Source organism: Salmo salar, chromosome 01 (assembly GCF_965601325.2).
Source record: "Salmo salar chromosome 01, fSalSal1, whole genome shotgun sequence".
In the NCBI taxonomy this organism is placed as follows: Eukaryota; Metazoa; Chordata; class Actinopteri; order Salmoniformes; family Salmonidae; genus Salmo; species Salmo salar.
Window position 1 is genome coordinate 165417972 of NC_138291.1, and position 18902 is coordinate 165436873.

An 18902-nucleotide genomic window follows, 5' to 3' on the forward strand; every position below is an offset into this window, starting at 1 on the left:
GCAAATCTGTCATCAAGGCAAAATTCCAGTGTGTGTGTGTGTGTGTGTGTGTGTGTGTGTGTGCGTGCGTGTGTGTGTGCGTGTGTGAGAGATATCTAATGTGTATTACTGTTATGACTTCATTTGAATGCTCATGGGGCCAGAAGGTTTTCCTGTCAACATGACCTGACAAGGAAAACCTCCAGGCCCTGCTCATAAACAGCAGAGAGTTGACTGATTGATGCATTACCACCAACACCGTTGTGTCATTGGGATGTCATCAGTAGTGATAACGAACTATTGTTCGTTTGCCTCTGTCCACAGGGGCGTTAGTCAGTGGATTCCCAACTGCGTGTTTGACATCCCGATAAAGTTGGTTGGGTTCTCTCTCTCAACGCAGCTTTCCTGTAACACCCCATGTGATGCGCTCACACACACAACGGGAATGCGGACGACCCAGCTTGCAACAGGAAAGGGACAGACCAGTGTGGGGGGCGAGGGTGGGGCTTGGACAGGAAGTTGAGAGAAACATTAGGAAGGGGAACAGGAAATTACCTCAGACGAGACAGGGGGAAGGGGTGAGAGAGGGGGAGAGCAAGAGAGAGAGAGAGCGAGCGAGAGGGAGAGAGGAAGGAGTGAGAGAAAAGAGAGAGAGCGAGAGGAAGGATTGAGAGCGAGTAAGAGAGCGAGAGAGAGGAAGAGAGAGTAAGAGAGCGAGAGAGAGGAAGAGAGAGCAAGAGAGAGAGAGAAAGGAGTGAGAGAAAAGAGAGAGAGCTAGAGGGAGAGAGGAAGGAATAAGAGAAAGAGAGAGCGAGAGGGAGAGAGGAAGGAGTGAGAGAAAAGAGAGAGAGCGAGTGGAAGGATTGAGAGAGAGAGTAAGAGAGCGAGAGAGAGAGGAAGAGAGAGAAAGAGAGAGAGGGGAAGTAGTGAGAGAAAAGAGAGAGCGAGAGGAAGGATTGAGAGAGAGAGTAAGAGAGAGAAAGAGAGAGAGAAAGAGAGAGAGAGGGGAAGTAGTGAGAGAAAAGAGAGAGAGAGGCAGGAGTGAGAGAAAAGAGAAAGAAAGAGAATAGATAATACACACCAGGACAATACAGTACTATACTGTATATACTGTAGGGTGATCAGATGGTACGTCACAGAAACTTTCTCCAAGGTATCCCATTGTATTATAATGAGCTACTCTACGTTATAAGTTAGAAAGTAAACATCCACCAATACCCTAAGTCTATATTTACATCTCTAGTTAGGAAGTGACTTCATATCCAACATCATCCTCCTCCTCCTTATCCTCCTCTTCCTCCCCAGTCTTACTCTCTCAGGCGAGGAGAGTGACGCATAAAAATAATTCAGATCACGAACAGAGGGTCAAGAGAGAATGGGGGTACCATTCTATTTTTGGAGGGCTACCATATTTCATTTTTCAAATGATAGGTCATGGCCGGTCCCTCTTGTGGTAGATCCTGGGTTGTAGTTAAAAACATGGTTTTATCTATTTGGTGTTACAACCTTGAAATTCTTTGGGTTGGTCACTAAGAAAACAAGTTTTAAAACCCCTTCAATATTATTCGATAGCCGTCACGAACGTTGTTGTAATGATTGGACCAAGGTGCAACGTGGAATGGTTTCATCATCTTTATTCGAGTGAAACGCACAGAAAACAATAAAGAGCAAAACGAACCGTGAAGCCAATGTAGTGCTCGCAAGCAACTATACATAGACAAGATCCCACAACAAACAGGTGGGAAAAGGCTGCCTAAATATGATCCCCAATCAGAGACAACGATAGACAGCTGTCTCTGATTGGGAACCATACCAGGCCAACATAGAAATACTAAAACTAGAGTACCCACCCTAGTCACACCCTGACCTAACCAAAATAGAGAATAAAAAGGCTCTTAGGTCAGGGCGTGACAATAGCACAATAGATTTGTGGTTTGGGGGCCTCTACAAAAGCCTATATTTCAGCCCTCTACAGAAAATGGACTCGGGTGATATCATTAAAATTACTATTTTCCAGGAGAGCCCAGCTCAAGGAGCAGAGAGAATACAGTATATGGTGAGAGGGATCTATATGGCTGATGTGTTCAGGTTGGGTGTCAGCCAAAACCCCTATCCATTAAAACTCATATGCACAAATTTCAACCACCTCTCACTGGGGAGAATGAGAGTGTTTGAGACACAATGAGAGAGAGAAAGAGAATGAGTGAATGGGAATGAGGCCAACACCAGACCAGCTTTAGTCAATGGGGCAGGATCTGAATAATGACTGTTATAAATTATCCTGCTAAAACGTGAGAAATGCATATTTAAACTTTTGACCATAATGTAAAGGAAAGCAAGAGGAAGTGGAAAAGGATATAAACCACACGGGATAAATGACTGGTTTGATGGCGGCATGGACATAATGGAATAGCAGTTCAAATGTAGTTGATTTCCCTCTGACTGTGGTCATACATTTTGACCTGACGACGTCCCAGGGAACTAAAGATGAAGCACCATGTTGACTGTTGTCCATCTCAAGGTAACAGCTGAGACAAATAAAATATGTTTTCTCTAGTTAAACACAGAGAGCACGCACGAACACACACACACCTGTTTGAACACTCACAAGAGCAGTTCCCTTTCAAAGAGTATGTGCCCTTCACAGATGAGGAAAAACAAATGTACTGTGTGTACCAGCCAGATAGGCCAAACTTAAATGTCCTGTCACTGCTAATGGTGTATTCTGGGACACAGAACAAATTATACTGTGAAAACCGTGAAAGAATATTGTAAAGTACAGAAGCTTAAAGGATTAATGAACTGAAATACCTAGTGTGAGACTATGTTGGTAGCGTGACTGAATAAGATCCCCTGTGTTACCATGTAAGTGTGAGATCACCTCTGAGTAGAGGGGGTCTGTTATGGAGTCCGTACCATCTGGGAACCCCCACTGTGACAGGGGTCTTGGGAACAACCTGCCTGGGTTGAGAGGAGGAAGGATGAGGAGATGACACACAAAATAAATGAATGAGCAGAAACAACAGGAGGAGAAGAGAAACAAACAAACACAGGGCTAGTCTTACAGCCACCTGCTCCATAGACCACTGACCCTACACCCTAAACCGTACTCAGCCCCAGTAAACCTATAGCTATTAGTTGTAACTGCCAACTAACCCTAATCACCAAACCAGATCTTAAACCATTACAATCCACCAGTGCATAAAAGCCCCTTAGATATTAATTTCGAATCCTAAAAATGTAATTAGATCTACAAGGACATTTTATTGATCTGCCAGTATTTTCATTTAGAGATTCTGGTAAATTCTTTGATGTTTCCTACCAATTATTATTGGATTATTTACCATGGCAACCACTTGTTAGTATAAAAACAAAACTTATTTCTCAGTTCGGTTGGCTTTTGTGGAGATCAGACCGTTTTCATTTGCAGGGATATTTGTGAGTTTTTGACCAAGTACTGGGCTTCTGTGTCTGTCATCACTCTTTGACCGCAAATTAAAAACACCTCAAAAATCCAAAAACTTCCATTTTTCAAACATATGACTATTTTACACCATTTTAAAGACTCTCCTTTATCTAACCACATTGTCTGATTTAAAAAAGGCTTTACAACGAAAGAAAAACATTAGATTATGTCAGGAGAGTACCCAGCCAGAAATAATCACACACCCATTTTTCAAGCTAGCATATAATGTCACAAAAACCAAAACCACAGCTAAATGCAGCACTAACCTTTGATGATCTTCATCAGATGACACTCCTAGGACATTATGTTATACAATACCTGCATGTTTTGTTCAATCAAGTTCATATTTATATCAAAAACCAGCTTTTTACATTAGCATGTTTTGTTCAGAACTAGCATACCCACCGAAAACTTCCGGTGAATTTACTAAATTACTCACGATAAACGTTGACAAGAAACATAACAATTATTTCAAGAATTATAGATACAGAACTCCTTTATGCAATCGCGGTGTCCGATTTTAAAATAGCTTTTCGGTGAAAGCACATTTTGCAATATTCTGAGTAGATAGCCCGGCCATCATGGCTAGCTATTTTGACACCCACCAAGTTTGGCACTCACCAAACTCAGATTTACTATAAGAAAAATTGGATTACCTTCGCTGTTCTTCGTCAGAATGCACTCCCAGGACTTTTACTTCAACACCCAATGTTGTTTTGGTTCCAAATAATCCATAGTTATATCCAAATAGCTGCATTTTGTTCTTTCGTTCAAGACACTATCCGAAGGGTGACGCGCCGGTGCGTATCGTGACAAAAAAAATTCAAAATATTCCATTACCGTACTTCGAAGCATGTCAAACGCTGTTTAAAATCAATTTTTATGCGATTTGTCTCGTAAAATAGCGATAATATTCCAACCGGGAGACCTTGTTTTCGTTCAAACACTGAAAATAGAAAATGGAGTCTTCACATGCACGCGCGCACCAGTGTCATTGTTCTCAGAACGACCACTTTCCAAAAGCCCTACTGTTTTTCGCCCAGGGACTGCAGAGTTATCATTCCCCGTTCTGGCGCCTTCTGAGAGCCTATGGGAGCCTTAGAAAATGTCACGTTACAGCAGAGATCCTCTATTTTCGATAAAGAGGCTACAGAAGGCCAAGAAATGGTCAGACAGGGCACTTCCCATATAGAATCTTCTCAGGTTTTGGCCTGCCATATGAGTTCTGTTATACTCACAGACAGCATTCAAACAGTTTTAGAAACTTTTGAGTGTTTTCTATCCAAATCTACTAATTATATGCATATTCTAGTTTCTGGGCAGGAGTAGTAACCAGATTAAATCGGGTACGTTTTTTATCCGGCCATGCAAATACTGCCCCCTATCCCAAACAGGTTAACTGACTTGCCTAGTTAAATAAAGGTTTAATAAATAATGTTTGTACCATGTTGTGTTTTCATATGTTGGTATATGCTATGTTTATATGCTATGTTTTCTGACTTGCCTAGTTTAAAAAAATTATGGTGAAACTTGCCAGCCAAACAGAAAAGCTAGGCGAAGCAATTCAAGCATTTATGAAAGTCGTAATTGAAAAAAAGTATTTTATAAGACATAAGGCGTTTACAATTATTAAGTGGAACTTTATAGTCACGCGGGAACATCACGTGCCCAGCATAGTCCTCCCTTCAAAATGATTTGGCAATAATTATTTATTCGAAAAACACAGTTCCCATCATTTGTCGAAATAAGAAAGTTTAACAGAAGAAAAATCCGCCCGTTGGACAGAAAAATGCTTTGCATTAGAAAATGTCTCATATCTGCTGTTTCCATTACACACATCTAATGATTTTTTGTGGTTGTTGCGACATTGCTTTTGTCGAATAAACCTGGGTCCCGAGTGAAGCAGCGGTCTAAGGCACTGCATCTCAGTGCTATAGGCGTCACTACAGACACCCTGGTTTAAATCCAGGCTGTATCACAACCGGCCGTGATAGGGAGTCCCATAGGCACAATTAGCCCAGTGTTGCTTATCGACCAACACCACCACATGTATTACTAATCACGTTATGAAGATTACCACCTATCCCCATGGATCGGTTTGAATGATGATGTATTAGTGATCAATTTCTACCCCATCAGGTTTGGAAGTTGACCTAGATAAGAAGCTTTTTGGTCAACATATTGCCTCCAGAGTCATCCTTAAAGCTATAACGGGTTTCATGAACAATAAAACCTCTAAAATGCCCCTGGTGCTTTCTCTACATGGCTGGACTGGTACGGGGAAGAACTTTGTCAGCCAGCTGATAGCTGAAAACATCTATAAGAAGGGCATGGCCAGCCGTTTCATCCACCAGTTTGTATCTACAGTTCTTCCCCCATCAGAGAGAGATTGAGAACTACAAAGTGAATTGCTATAATTTAATTTCTTTACCCAGAAAAGTAATTAAGTATTAGTAGGAAGGAAATTCTCAGTAATCAAAATCTGTAAGATATAGGATGTAAATGTATTTTGTGGCTATGCTGTAAGTTATTCTTCACAGCTCTAGTCTGTGTTTATACTGTTGTGTTCATCCCCATTACCCAGTCAAAGCTGCAGCAGTCGATCAAAGGCAAAGTCACCAACTGCCCACACTCCATGTTCATCTTTGATGACATGGACAAGATGGACCCTGACCTGATCGACTGCATAAAGCCATACCTGGACTACTACCAAAATCTGGATGGGGTCTTCTACTGCTAAGCCATCTTCATCTTCCTCAGGTAGGGGAGACAGACCAGCAGTGTGTTTAAGAAATTAAGTGTTTAAAAAATAACTTTTGTATTTTCTTTAAGTGGACCTACGGTCGTGGCCAAAAGTTTTGAGAGTGACACAAATATTAATTTCCACAAAGTTTGCTGCTTCAGTGTCTTTAGATATTTTTGTCAGATGTTACTATGGAATAATGAAGTATAAATACAATAATTTCATAAGTGTCAAAGGCTTTTATTGACAATTACATGAAGTTGATGCAGAGTCAATATTTGCAATGTTGACCCTTCTTTTTCAAGACCTCTGTAATCCGCCCTGGCATGCTGTCAATTAACTTCTGGGCCACATCCTGACTGATGGCAGCCCATTCTTGCATAATCAATGCTTGGAGTTTGTCAGAATTTGGGTTTTGTTTGTCCACCCGCCTCTTGACCACAAGTTCTCAATGGGATTAAGGTCTGGGGAGTTTCCTGGCCATGGACCCAAAATATCGATGTTTTGTTCCCCGAGCCACTTAGTTATCCCTTTTGCCTTATGGCAAGGTGCTCCATCATGCTGGAAAAGGCATTGTTCGTCACCAAACTGTTCTTGGATGGTCTGGAGAAGTTGTTCTCTGAGGCTGTGTTGGTACCATTCTTTATTCATGGCTGTGTTCTTAGGCAAAATTGTGAGTGAGCCCACTCCCTTGGCTGAGATGCAACCCTACACATGAATGGTCTCAGGATGCTTTACTGTTGGCATGACACAGGAATGATGGTAGCACTCACCTTGTCTTCTCCGGACAAGCTTTTCTCCGGATGCCCCAAACAATCGTAAAGGGGATTCATCAGAGAAAATGACTTTACCCCAGCCCTCAGCAGTCCAATCCCTGTACCTTTTGCAGAACATCAGTCTGTCCTTTATGTTTTTCCTGGAGAGAAGTGGCTCCTTTGCTGACTTTCTTGACACCAGGCCATCCTCCAAAAGTCTTTGCCTCACTGTGCGTGCAGGTGCACTCACACCTGCCTGCTGCCATTCCTAAGCAAGCTCTGTACTGGTGGTGCCCCGATCCCGCAGCTGAATCAACTTTAGGAGACGGTCCTGGCGCTTGCTGGACTTTCTTGGGCGCCCTGAAGCCTTCTTCACAACAACTGAACCGCTCTCCTTGAAGTTTTTGATGATCCAATAAATTGATTTAGGTGCAATCTTACTGGCAGCAATATCCTTGCCTGAGAAGCCCTTTTTGTGCAAAGCAATGATGACGGCACGTGTTTCCTTGCAGGTAACCATGGTTGGCAGAGGAAGAACAATGGTTCTAAGCACCACCCTCCGTTTGAAGCTTCCAGTCTGTTATTCGAACTCAATCAGCATGACAGAGTTATCTCCAGCCTTGTCCTCGTCAACACTCACACCTGTGTTAACGAGAGAATCACTGACATGATGTCAGCTGGTCCTTTTGTGGCAGGGCTGAAATGCAGTGGAAATGTTTTTGGGTGATTCAGTTCATTTGCATGGCAAAGAGGGACTTTTCATCTGATCACTCTTCATAACATCCTGGAGTATATGCAAATTGACATCACACAAACTGAGGCAGCAGACTTTGTGAAAATTAATATTTGTGCCATTCAACTTTTGGCCACGACTGTACAGGCAACCATTATACTATCTTTCCCACAACTGTAGTGACTAGTATTTTACTTAGCTGAAAGTCAGCTGTCAATAAGTTATTTCTGATCTCTTAATATTTACTGTGTGTTGCTCATCTCCATAGCAACGCTGGAGGAGATAAAATAGTTCAGGTGGCCCTGGACTTCTGGAGAGCAGGGCGAGACCGAGAGGAGATGGAGCTGAGGATTTGGAAACACCGCTCTCCTTGTCCGTGTTCAACAAGCAGAGTAAGCCAGCTGTTCACTATCACTCTTTAGATGCACTGTTGTAACTCGTTCTTGTACTTACCAAATCATGCATTGAAAGTTCAAATCACACGTGTCTAATGTTAAGATTCGTCCCTTTTGTGTTTATAATCCTGGGATTAGAAAACAAGGCTTTCTAGACCTCAAATACAAAATTCCTGTTCTTTTATTCTGTCCATCCTTGTTTCTTCTCCCTAACCCATCTTATTACTGTCTCATTCCACCTTTCTCATCTTCTCTGTAAAGGTGGGTTCTGGCACACTAGTCTGAGCCTGGTGGACTTCTTCGTCCCCTTCCTGCCTCTGGAGTACAAACACTGTCTGATGTGTGGCATGGCTGAGATGACCGCCAAGGGCCTGAAGCCCAACCAGGAAGTGGCTAACCAGACGGCCAGAGAATTGATTTACTTCCCCAAAACAGAGAAGCTCTTCTCCGTAAAGGGCTGCAAGACCATCAGCAGCAAGCTGGACCACTACACAGTGTTGCAGAGTGAACAATCTACGAATCATGATGAGTAGTAATTTAGGATGAAAGGTGATTTTGTAGGTCTGATCAATCGGTCTGCAGTTGCCGACAGCAAAGAAAAAGGGAACAGCTGCTGCCTACTCTACTGTGGGGACATTCTTAATGAGAACATCTCCGCCAGTGACAGAAAGTGGATGACCCTCAGGTATCCTGACATCAACAGGCTTGCCTGCTGTCAGACTTTTCTGAGGAGTGCAGGGGACTTGTATAGGCTGGCTTTCTCCCTTTCTCACACCATCCTTTTTCACAAGCATTGCTCTTAATCAGTTTTAAAGGACCCCCCCTTCTCAGAGCGCAGTCACATATGACTCTTGTTGTGAGGCAATATGCAACCAAGAAAATCTGAAAAACAAATGACAAACATTTAAAATGTTTTATTTAGTCACATTCCTTTGAGCACGTTTCAGAATTTAGTTACAAGACACCTTGTTGCAAAATATGCCATCTGATGTTTTCTCCATCTCCAACACACGGTTTAACCACAGATGTCCGTTATTCCATGCCAGCCCCAACTCTGGCTGTATGTTACAGGCACAGTCTGTATAGAGGAGCGGTTGCCCGGACACAGATTAAGCCTAGTCCTGGACTATTAAACAAGGTCAATGGAGAGTCTCCATCAATGCTTTAGTCCAGTACTAGGCTTAATCTGTGTCCGGAAAAACGTCCCATAGAGTTCTTTATTTTACACCAGCAGTACAGCATTAATGCAGCCGTCGTTTTCTGGGTTATTTGTCACCTGGGCGTATTTACCTGAGGAAGAAGAGACATTTTAATCCCTACATTTCATAAATTGAATTACACCGACAGATTGTATGCAGTTTTATATTAGTGTTGTCAGGAGTGAGATCAATCTAATACATTGCCATCACTCACTATTCTTTACTTTGGCCTCACCGTCTTATAAATCAGACATTTCTGCACCGTTTAATAAAAGTATACATCCTCCTGTAGCAATGCCGGACAAACACCAACCCCCACAATTCTGCAGCCCTCTGGTTAAATAAATAACATATATAGGGCCGGTTTCCCAGACAGTCTAGGCTTAGTCGTGGAGTAAGCATGTTTAATGGAGAATCTCCATGGAAAGTGCTTTAGTCCAGAACTAGGCTTAAATTGGTGTCCGGGAAACCGGCCCATACTGATCCAGATAAATATCCATAGACACAGCCATGTGAGAGGACAGGAGCTGACTCACCCCAGATGACCTTTCCCCCCTGCGTTACCAGGCCCAGCTCGCTGACGTTGACCTCTACCACGGTTCCCTTGGTGATGACCCCCAGGGTGGTGTAGAGGGGTGACGAGGGGTTCTTCTTCACACCCAGGATGGGAAGACAGAATGTGGCCTTCAGCTCCGGGTGGGTCACGTGGGCCTTTTTGAAGCGTAGACCCTGAAGAGAGGAAAGGGCAGAGGCGGGTGGGACATTTACTTCAGGGTTTTTTGCCTCTTAACTAGGAACATCATTGAAAGAAGTGGAAAAATCTGTTCAACACAGAAGTTTGCCAATGGTCCCCAACGAGCAAAAAGGTTTAAGTCAAGTCAATTTAAGTTGTTTTACGTCATTTAGTTGAGTGCACTGGTTGTAACTAAATTGCTCTAGACTGATACATTTGTAAAATGTAGTCGCTCACACAGTGATGAGGGTGTTTACAGGTCAAAGTTTCAAACACTGCAACTAACTGAGAAAGGCGTCAACATGCCAAATACTGTATATTAGAGAACACACACATTAGGGCTGGGCGATACATTCAAATTAATGATCTTTTTGCATGATATTCCAAATTGCCTGTATCGCATAATTTAGTTTTGGATTTATGAGTGTTTATATCCACTTGTTCTCATGTCTTTTTGGTCTTGTCTCGTTCACTCCTTCTGTGGACCTTTCCATTCACACCAGAGATCTGTATATAATGACGAGATGCTCATGTCTCCGCCCTAACACTGGGAGTCGTTGTCCCAAAGGCGGGAAGGCAGGTGACAAGCTTAGGTTAAAAATAAGCCCATAGAAACGCATTGGCCTTAATTTGTACAGACTTTGGCGAGAGTGAAAGCTCTGATTCGGCTTTTTCTCCCAAGCTCCTCCCCCTACCACGCAAACAGTTTCAACTTGCTACTTGCATTTGAGATTTGGTCCAACAGAAATTGCTCATATAGACACCGAAACACATGGAGACATTTTAATGTAAGATGATAAATTAACCTTTCGAACCATACCCTGTTGATGTTTCAACTCAAATCTTGAGCAGAGCATACACTACTAAAAACAGATGTACCAATTTTCATTGTGGAAAATGAATGCTCAGTTTCACACGCATTACTGTACCATTTATCACTAGCAGCATTTTAGTCAAATAAAGATTGCAATACAGGCCGTTTAGTTGGTTTTATAAAATGTGCAATAAGCATTAAACAATTATATGGAATTGGCAACTCGTTCCCATTCTGAGAAATAAGGTAGGTCACTTAATTTCAACATCTGAACAAAGTTGACAGGCTAGCATGCTGTTAAAATAGATGGAGACGGACAGAAGGTTGTGTTCATAACAATTGAATTGTTTTGCCTTGTTAGCTGAATTCAGAGCTTTTGAAATTATACCTAGATCAAAGTTGGCTGAACTTGCAATATTAATATTAGGGATGCGCAAAATAAAAATCGGTGAGCATATCGGAATTGAGCGATATTATCAAAAAACGCCAACATCGGTCCGATGTCCAGTTTAACACCGATGTGCAAAACTGATGTCAAGGCTGACGTGCATACCTCTAACGTCATTACGTCATCTACATATATATATATATACACATATATACATACACACATATACATACATACATATACACACATCTATCATATATATATATATATGATAGATGTGTGTGTGTGTGTGCATATATATATATATATATATATATATATATATATATATATATATATATATATATATATATATACTGCTCAAAATAATTAAGGGAACACTTAAACAACACAATGTAACTCCAAGTCAATCACACTTCTGTGAAATCAAACTGTCCACTTAGAAAGCAACACTGATTGACAATAAATTTCACATGCTGTTGTGCAAATGGAATAGACAACAGGTGGAAATTATAGGCAATTAGCAAGACACCCCCAATAAAGGAGTGGTTCTGCAGGTGGAGACCACAGACCACTTCTCAGTTCCTATGCTTCCTGGCTGATGTTTTGGTCTCTTTTGAATGCTGGCGGTGCTTTCACTCTAGTGGTAGCATGAGACGGAGTCTACAACCCACACAAGTGGCTCAGGTAGTGTAGCTCATCCAGGATGGCACATCAATGCGAGCTGTGGCAAGAAGGTTTGCTGTGTCTGTCAGCGTAGTGTCCAGAGCATGGAGGCGCGACCAGGAGACAGGCCAGTACATCAGGAGGCGTGGAGGAGGCCGTAGGAGGGCAACAACCCAGCAGCAGGACCGCTACCTCCGCCTTTGTGAAAGGAGGAGCACTGCCAGAGCCCTGCAAAATGACCTCCAGCAGGCCACAAGTGTGCATGTGTCTGCTGAAACGGTCAGAAACAGACTCCATGAGGGTGGTATGAGGGCCTGACGTCCACAGGTGGGAGTTGTGCTTACAGTCCAACACCGTGCAGGACGTTTGGCATTTGCCAGAGTACACCAAGATTGGCAAATTCGCCACTGGCGCCCTGTGCTCTTCACAGATGAAAGCAGGTTCACACTGAGCACGTGAGAGACGTGACAGAGTCTAGAGACGCCGTGGAGAACGTTCTGCTGCCCGCAACATCCTCCAGCATGACCGGTTTGGCGGTGAGTCAGTCATGGTGTGGGGTGGCATTTCTTTGGGGGGCCGCACAGCCCTCCATGTGCTCGCCAGAGGTAGCCTGACTGCCATTAGGTACCGAGATGAGATCCTCAGACCCCTTGTGAGACCATATGCTGGTGCGGTTGGCCCTGGGTTCCTCCTAATGCAAGACAATGCTAGACCTCATGTGGCTGGAGTGTGTCAGCAGTTCCTGCAAGAGGAAGGCATTGATGCTATGGACTGGCCCGCCCGTTCCCCAGACCTGAATCCAATTGAGCACATCTGGGACATCATGTCTCGCTCCATCCACCAACGCCACGTTGCACCACAGACTGTCCAGGAAGTTGGCGGATGCTTTAGTCCAGGTCTGGGAGGAGATCCCTCAGGAGACCATCTGCCACCTCATCAGGAGCATGCCCAGGCGTTGTAGGGAGGTCATACAGGCACGTGGAGGCCACACACACTACTGAGCCTCATTTTGACTTGTTTTAAGGACATTACATCAAAGTTGGATCAGCCTGTAGTGTGGTTTTCCACTTTAATTTTGAGTGTGACTCCAAATCCAGACCTCCATGGGTTGATAAATTGGATTTCCATTGATTATTTTTGTGTGATTTTGTTGTCAGCACATTCAACTATGTAAAGAAAAAAGTATTTAATAAGATTATTTCTTTCATTCAGATCTAGGATGTGTTGTTTAAGTGTTCCCTTTATTTTTTTGAGCAGTATGTATGCATGTATATACACACACACACACACACACACACACACACACACACACATCACACACACACACACAGATATATACACACACACAGATATATATACATACATACATACATGTGTGTGTGTATGTGTATGTGTATGTATATACACACACACACAGTATGCTAGTGAGTAATGGCGCCATCCTTCTTACCATGGGTCGGATGAAGCGTTCATATTTGGGAGGCTTGCGGGTGAAGTTGTCACCTACGAAGCACACTTTGGTCACCATCCTCTTCCAGGCCTTCTTCTGCCTCTTGCCTGTACGGATTACTTTGAGCACCTCCGTCTCCCCCTGGGCCCGAACCTTGGGCAGGGGCACCTCCCATTTACCCTACAGGGAGAAACAGAATATCCGATCAGAGACCATTTCAGGACACCTTTAAGAACCTGTTTTCAACTAAACTGGCTTGGGCTTTGCACACGTAGGTCCAATTTCATTGAAAGTGCATTTAAGTTAAGGACTAGGCTTAAAATGGGATTGCTGGAAACCAATCCATACAGTATTATGTTGACATTTGAAACAATTAGTCTGACAACAGATGGGATTCAGCTAGGTATTGTTCCCTTTTATACAAGATAATCTGTCTAGAGATGCACTGTCTTCGGTGAGACATGATGAAGAAAGGCATCGAATACTCACAGCCTTCTCCTTCCTCTTCTGTTTGATCATGTTTGAGAGGATCTTGGCGCGTGACTGTCCCTCTCTGTCCAGCAAGTAGGCTGGTACTGCTCCCTCAGGCGTCTTGTCGTCGTTCTTCTGCTTGGTCTTCCTCTGTTCGTGCATTTTGAGGCTGTGGTGAGACAGGTTGTGGTACATAGCTGTCAACAAACAGCGGTAATGGCAAATCAAAGGAAACATTTGTTTGCCCGCGCTACAGACAGCTATATTGGTCCGTTAATACAGGACTAGTAAAGCCCAGTGCACTACTTTCATTATAATAAAACAAGAAAAATGTTATTCTGATTTTTCAGAGGGTGCTGCAGCATGTAGTGTACGACCATATACTTACGTCTTCTTCATCTGGATCTTCTCTGAGTGCCTCTGTTTGTGGTAGAGTTTGGCCTTCAGACCAATCATCTTCCTGGCTTTATGTGAGCGCTCATGGGCCTCACGGCTCTCCTTCTTCCTCTTCCTCTCCTGATGGTCCAGGCGCTGGCCATGGCGCTTACGATGTAACTCAATGTGTTCGTTCTGGGGCTGGGGTAAGAGGCAAAGAAGAATTACAGTTCGACTTCTTTTTTAAAGGGTTGTGGTTTTCTGAATGTGTTTTAAGTAAACAAACATCACAAATAATGAATGATTTCTGAATATATAAAAGGTCGGCTTACTTGGCTCAATATGTTTGGAATGATGACCATTAAAGTAACTTGGTTAGCTAATTGCTGATTGATTAGCGTTAGCTACTTGAGGTAAGGCAATATCAAAACAATTCAGTCCAGCGGGCGTATTCCTAAAGTATGTTTCATAGTAATTTCAATAAAATGATATTAACTATTGTGCATCGGATTTGCAAATATGTATCTGAAACAAGCCGTGATTTTATATCCAGAGCAGTTCGACCAACATAACACATTTGAGACACTGTCGTCAGGCGTCTGCCACATGTTAACTAGCCAGCTAGCTAACATCCTATCAAATATGTTATATAGAACGTGAACCGTGGATATCTTACCATTTTGTGTCTTGAATGTTACGTGTTCAGGTACAATACTTATTTTATGGAATTGGTTGTTTCAAATGTGTTTTTCTTTCGTCGTTTTGACTTAAGGCTTGGGTCGTTGGTGTTTATTTTCCCCGAAGCCAGAATTTTAGAGGAAGTACGTAATTTAAGTGTCCTCAAACAAATTCCGGAAAGAAACCTGGTGCGAGGGTTCAGAACTGTCCCGTTGCGCACTATATATAAACTGTACTAAATTGACGAGTTACCTATAAATTATTAATACAATTTAAAAAATCAGGCCAGTTTTAATACTCATTACACTTTGCTTTTTAAAATGTAAAACCGGAGGTGAAATTCTGATGGGAATGTATTTTGAAGGTTGCTTTCATGAGGAAAGTGTGCGGAAAATGTGGATAGATTTCTTATAGTTGCATCATTGAGATATGAATACATTACTGTTTTTGATTATTGTTATCATGAAAAATGATGGCCAGGCATTTAAAGAATGTGTTTAGCTTATTTGACAGTCAGTTCAAGGCCAACAGTAGGTGCTAAGTTTAGAGTTGAGCAGGGGCGAAACTGCCATCAAGGCAAAGGGTGGCTACTTTGAAGAATCTAAAATATATATTTTTTTATTTTTGTTTAACACCGTTTTAGTTACTACATGATTCAATGTGTTATTTCATAGTTTTGATGTCTTCGCTATTGTTCTACAATGTAGACAATAGTAATAATAAAGAAAAACCTTTGAATGAGTAGGTGTAAAAACTTTTGACTGGTAGTGTAAAACACTGTTTAATAAAATCAATTAGGCTATATGTACTGAACTTGTCTGATCCTTTAAGCATGCTGTTTGATTAAATAATTATGATACAAATTACTCAAGAGCTAACCAGAAATCAAGCCTAACCAGAAGGGAAAAAAACGGTTCCCGACGCTCCTCCCGCTGCTGCTGGCCTTCACAGATTCTGCTATTATGCTCCTGAAGTTGCCGGTAATAGGCTACACCAGCAGTCAGCAACTTTTATCATTTGGAGTGCCAATTTATCTTACAAATTTTACCAATCTGAGTGCCAGTTATGATTTGCATATGCACATTTTTGTGGAACAGTTTCATTTAGTATCTCAAAATCATTATCTGTGGTTAATCTACATTCTAAATCTAAATGAAAATTATACAAATCTAAAAGTGACTTGCCATTGCCAACTATGTAAAAATGTCCTACATAAACACAAAACATAAAAACATTGTAGCCTGCAGGTAGAAAATATCCTGATAAAAATAAATATTCTATTAATCACATTGGCTACCCATGACCTGTCTGTAACAAACTTGAAATATTGTATCAACAATCAACTGGATCACCTGAAACTTGCTCTACCAAACTTGAAACTATTAAAAAAAATAAAAAATTAATTGAACCTTTATTTAACTAGGCAAGTCAGTTAAGAACAAATTGTTATTTACAATGAAGGCCTACCAAAAGGCCTCCTGCGGGGGTTGGGGGCTGTGATTAAAAATACATTAAATATAAATATAGGACAAAATACACATCATGATAAAAAAGAGACAACACAACACTACATAAGAGACCTAAGACAACAACATAGCATGGCAGCAACACATGAAAACACAGCATGGTAGCAACACAACATGACAACATGGTCGCAGCACAAAACAGGGTAAACATTGTTGGGCACAGACAACAGCACAAAGGGCAAGAAGGTAGAGACAACAATACATTATGCAAAGCAGCCACAACTGTCACTAGGTGTCCATGATTGAGTCTTTGAATTAAGAGATTGAGATAAAACTGTCCAGTTTGTGTGTTTGTTGCAGCTCGTTTCAGTCGCTAGCTGCAGCGAACTGAAAAGACGAGCGACCCAGGGATCTGTGTGCTTTGTGGACCTTTAACAGAATGTGACTGGCAGAATGGGTTTTGTATGTGGATGATGAGGGCTGCAGTAGATATCTCAGATAGGGAGAAGTGAGGCCTAAGAGGGTTTTATAAATAAGCAACAACTAGTGGGTCTTGCGACAGGTATACAGAGATGACCAGTTCACTGAAGTTTATAGAGTGCAGTGATGTGTCCTATAAGGAGCATTGGTGGCAAATCTGATGGCCGAATGGTAAAGAACATCTAGCAGCTCGAGAGCACCCTTACCTGCCAATCTATAAATTCCGTCTCAATAATCTAGCATGGGTAGGATAGTCAACTGAATCAGGATTAGTTTGTCAGCTGGGGTGAAAGAGGAGCGATTACGATAGAGGAAACCAAGTCTAGATTTAACTTTAGCCTGCAGCTTTGATATGTGCTGAGAGAAAGACAGTACCTTCTAGCCATACTCCCAAGTACTTGTATGAGAAGACTACCTCAAGCTCTAAACCCTCAGAGGTAGTAATCACACCTGTGGGGAGAGGGGCATTCTTCTTACCAAACCACATGACCTTTGTTTTGGAGGTGTTCAGAGCAAGGTTAAGGGCAGAGAAAGCTTGTTGGACACTAAGAAAGCTTTGTTGTAGAGCGTTTAACACAAAATCCAGGGAGGGGCCAGTTGAGTATAAGACTAAGATTCTGTGCCCTCAGAGTTTCCAACGCTAGTTACATCGGGACAAACACAGCTGTAGGCTATTTGTGCACAGGATAAGAAGTAATCAGGTATTTTATGACGTTTCCACTGGATAAGAGCATTACATTTGTCCTTTTAATGTTGAGTGGTTATCGAAAGAGCGAGCACTGGAAATATTGTTCAAATACTTTGAGGAACTTTTGTCATTCTCAATTGATTCTAAAAACAGACTTAGTTTACTTGCTGTTTGAGGTGAAGAAAAATTACTTTGAGAAGCTCCACAGCTCATTAGTGGTGGTGAGTTAAGACAATTAGAAATACTTTAAGACGTCCCCAAATGGGCACATTTATAGGCCTACATTTGCATGCAGACCATGTGGACTATTCCTCCTCCTATAAGCATAATCAGGTGTGCGTCCTTACTCAACATTGACAGGAGTGTTTCAAACAAAAGATGATATACAAATTGACAAAACTCAAATGGAATGAAATAAAATAAAAAATAGTTTCTCACAAGTGTAGTATAGGTTGTGAGTTCTGCAAAACACATGTCCACTCCAACAATGAGAACTGTAGGCCTAAATGACTGTAAGAATAATACAGGCCCTAAAATGAATACCCGCCACCTGCCAAATGCGGGTAGATTTTGGCACTGGCGGGTAAGATGTCCATTTCCCCAGCCACGTTGGCAGGTGGTTAAGATGTCCATTTCCCCAGCCACGTTGGCAGGTGGTTAAGATGTCCATTTCCCCAGCCACGTTGGCAGGTGGTTAAGGCTCGACAGTGTGAGCATTCCACTCGCATTTGAGAATAAAAATAGTGAAGTATGATCATATTTATAGCAAAGTAAATGCTGCAGTAGCTGTTTTATAAATGAGAAACTACCTGTTGAATATATTCCAACTGGCAGCGGGAAGAGCTTCATCGGATTGGTCGACTTGATTACCAACCAGAGCAGAGGATGGCCATTTGTTTGAAATCAAACCCCTCAGCCAATTAGATGACCAGAAACTTCTACAGGAGGCCAGGATAGCTCTGATAGAACAGGTAATGGAAATGACATCATCATCCCAACTCAACAGAAACCCAGAAATTGGTAGATCACGAAGCAAAACGTTTGGGAACCCCTGATCTAGTGTGGATGTAGGAAGATACGCCTACTGATAGCTAACATCACTTTACAAATAAGAGTATCAATCAAATTCAATCAAATGTATTTATAAAGCCCTTTTTACATCAGCTGATGTCACAAAGTGCTGTACAGAAACCCAGCCTAAAACCCCAAACAGCAAGCAATGCAGGTGTAGAAGCAAGGTGGCTAGGAAAAACTTCCTAGAAAGGCCAGAACCTAGGAAGAAACCTAGAGAGGAACCAGACTATGAGGGGTGGCCAGTCCTCTTCTAAGTACAGCACAAAGCTGTGTAAAAGCTGAGCTGAACCACCCAGAGATTCTACAGTTAGTATTTAAATTGTTCTCCTTCACAGGTTTTGACACGGTT

General features: G+C 42.1%; 1 protein-coding gene and 1 pseudogene across 1 annotated transcript; one reads left to right on the top strand and one right to left on the bottom strand.

Annotated features, from left to right (window-relative positions):
• The first annotated feature begins 424 nt into the window (after positions 1-424).
• Positions 425-8630, top strand: LOC106568598 (torsin-1B-like; annotated as a pseudogene).
• Positions 8631-8970: 340 nt separating this feature from the next.
• LOC106568932 (ribosome biogenesis protein NSA2 homolog) lies at positions 8971-15038 on the bottom strand. Its single transcript, XM_014139775.3, has 6 exons — positions 14844-15038; positions 14181-14368; positions 13811-13961; positions 13322-13501; positions 9807-9999; positions 8971-9361 (listed from the first exon to the last, which is right to left on the bottom strand). Exons 1-6 carry the CDS (start codon positions 14844-14846, stop codon positions 9294-9296), a joined length of 783 nt encoding a protein of 260 aa, XP_013995250.1. The 5' UTR covers positions 14847-15038; the 3' UTR covers positions 8971-9293.
• Between the last annotated feature and the right edge of the window lie 3864 nt (positions 15039-18902).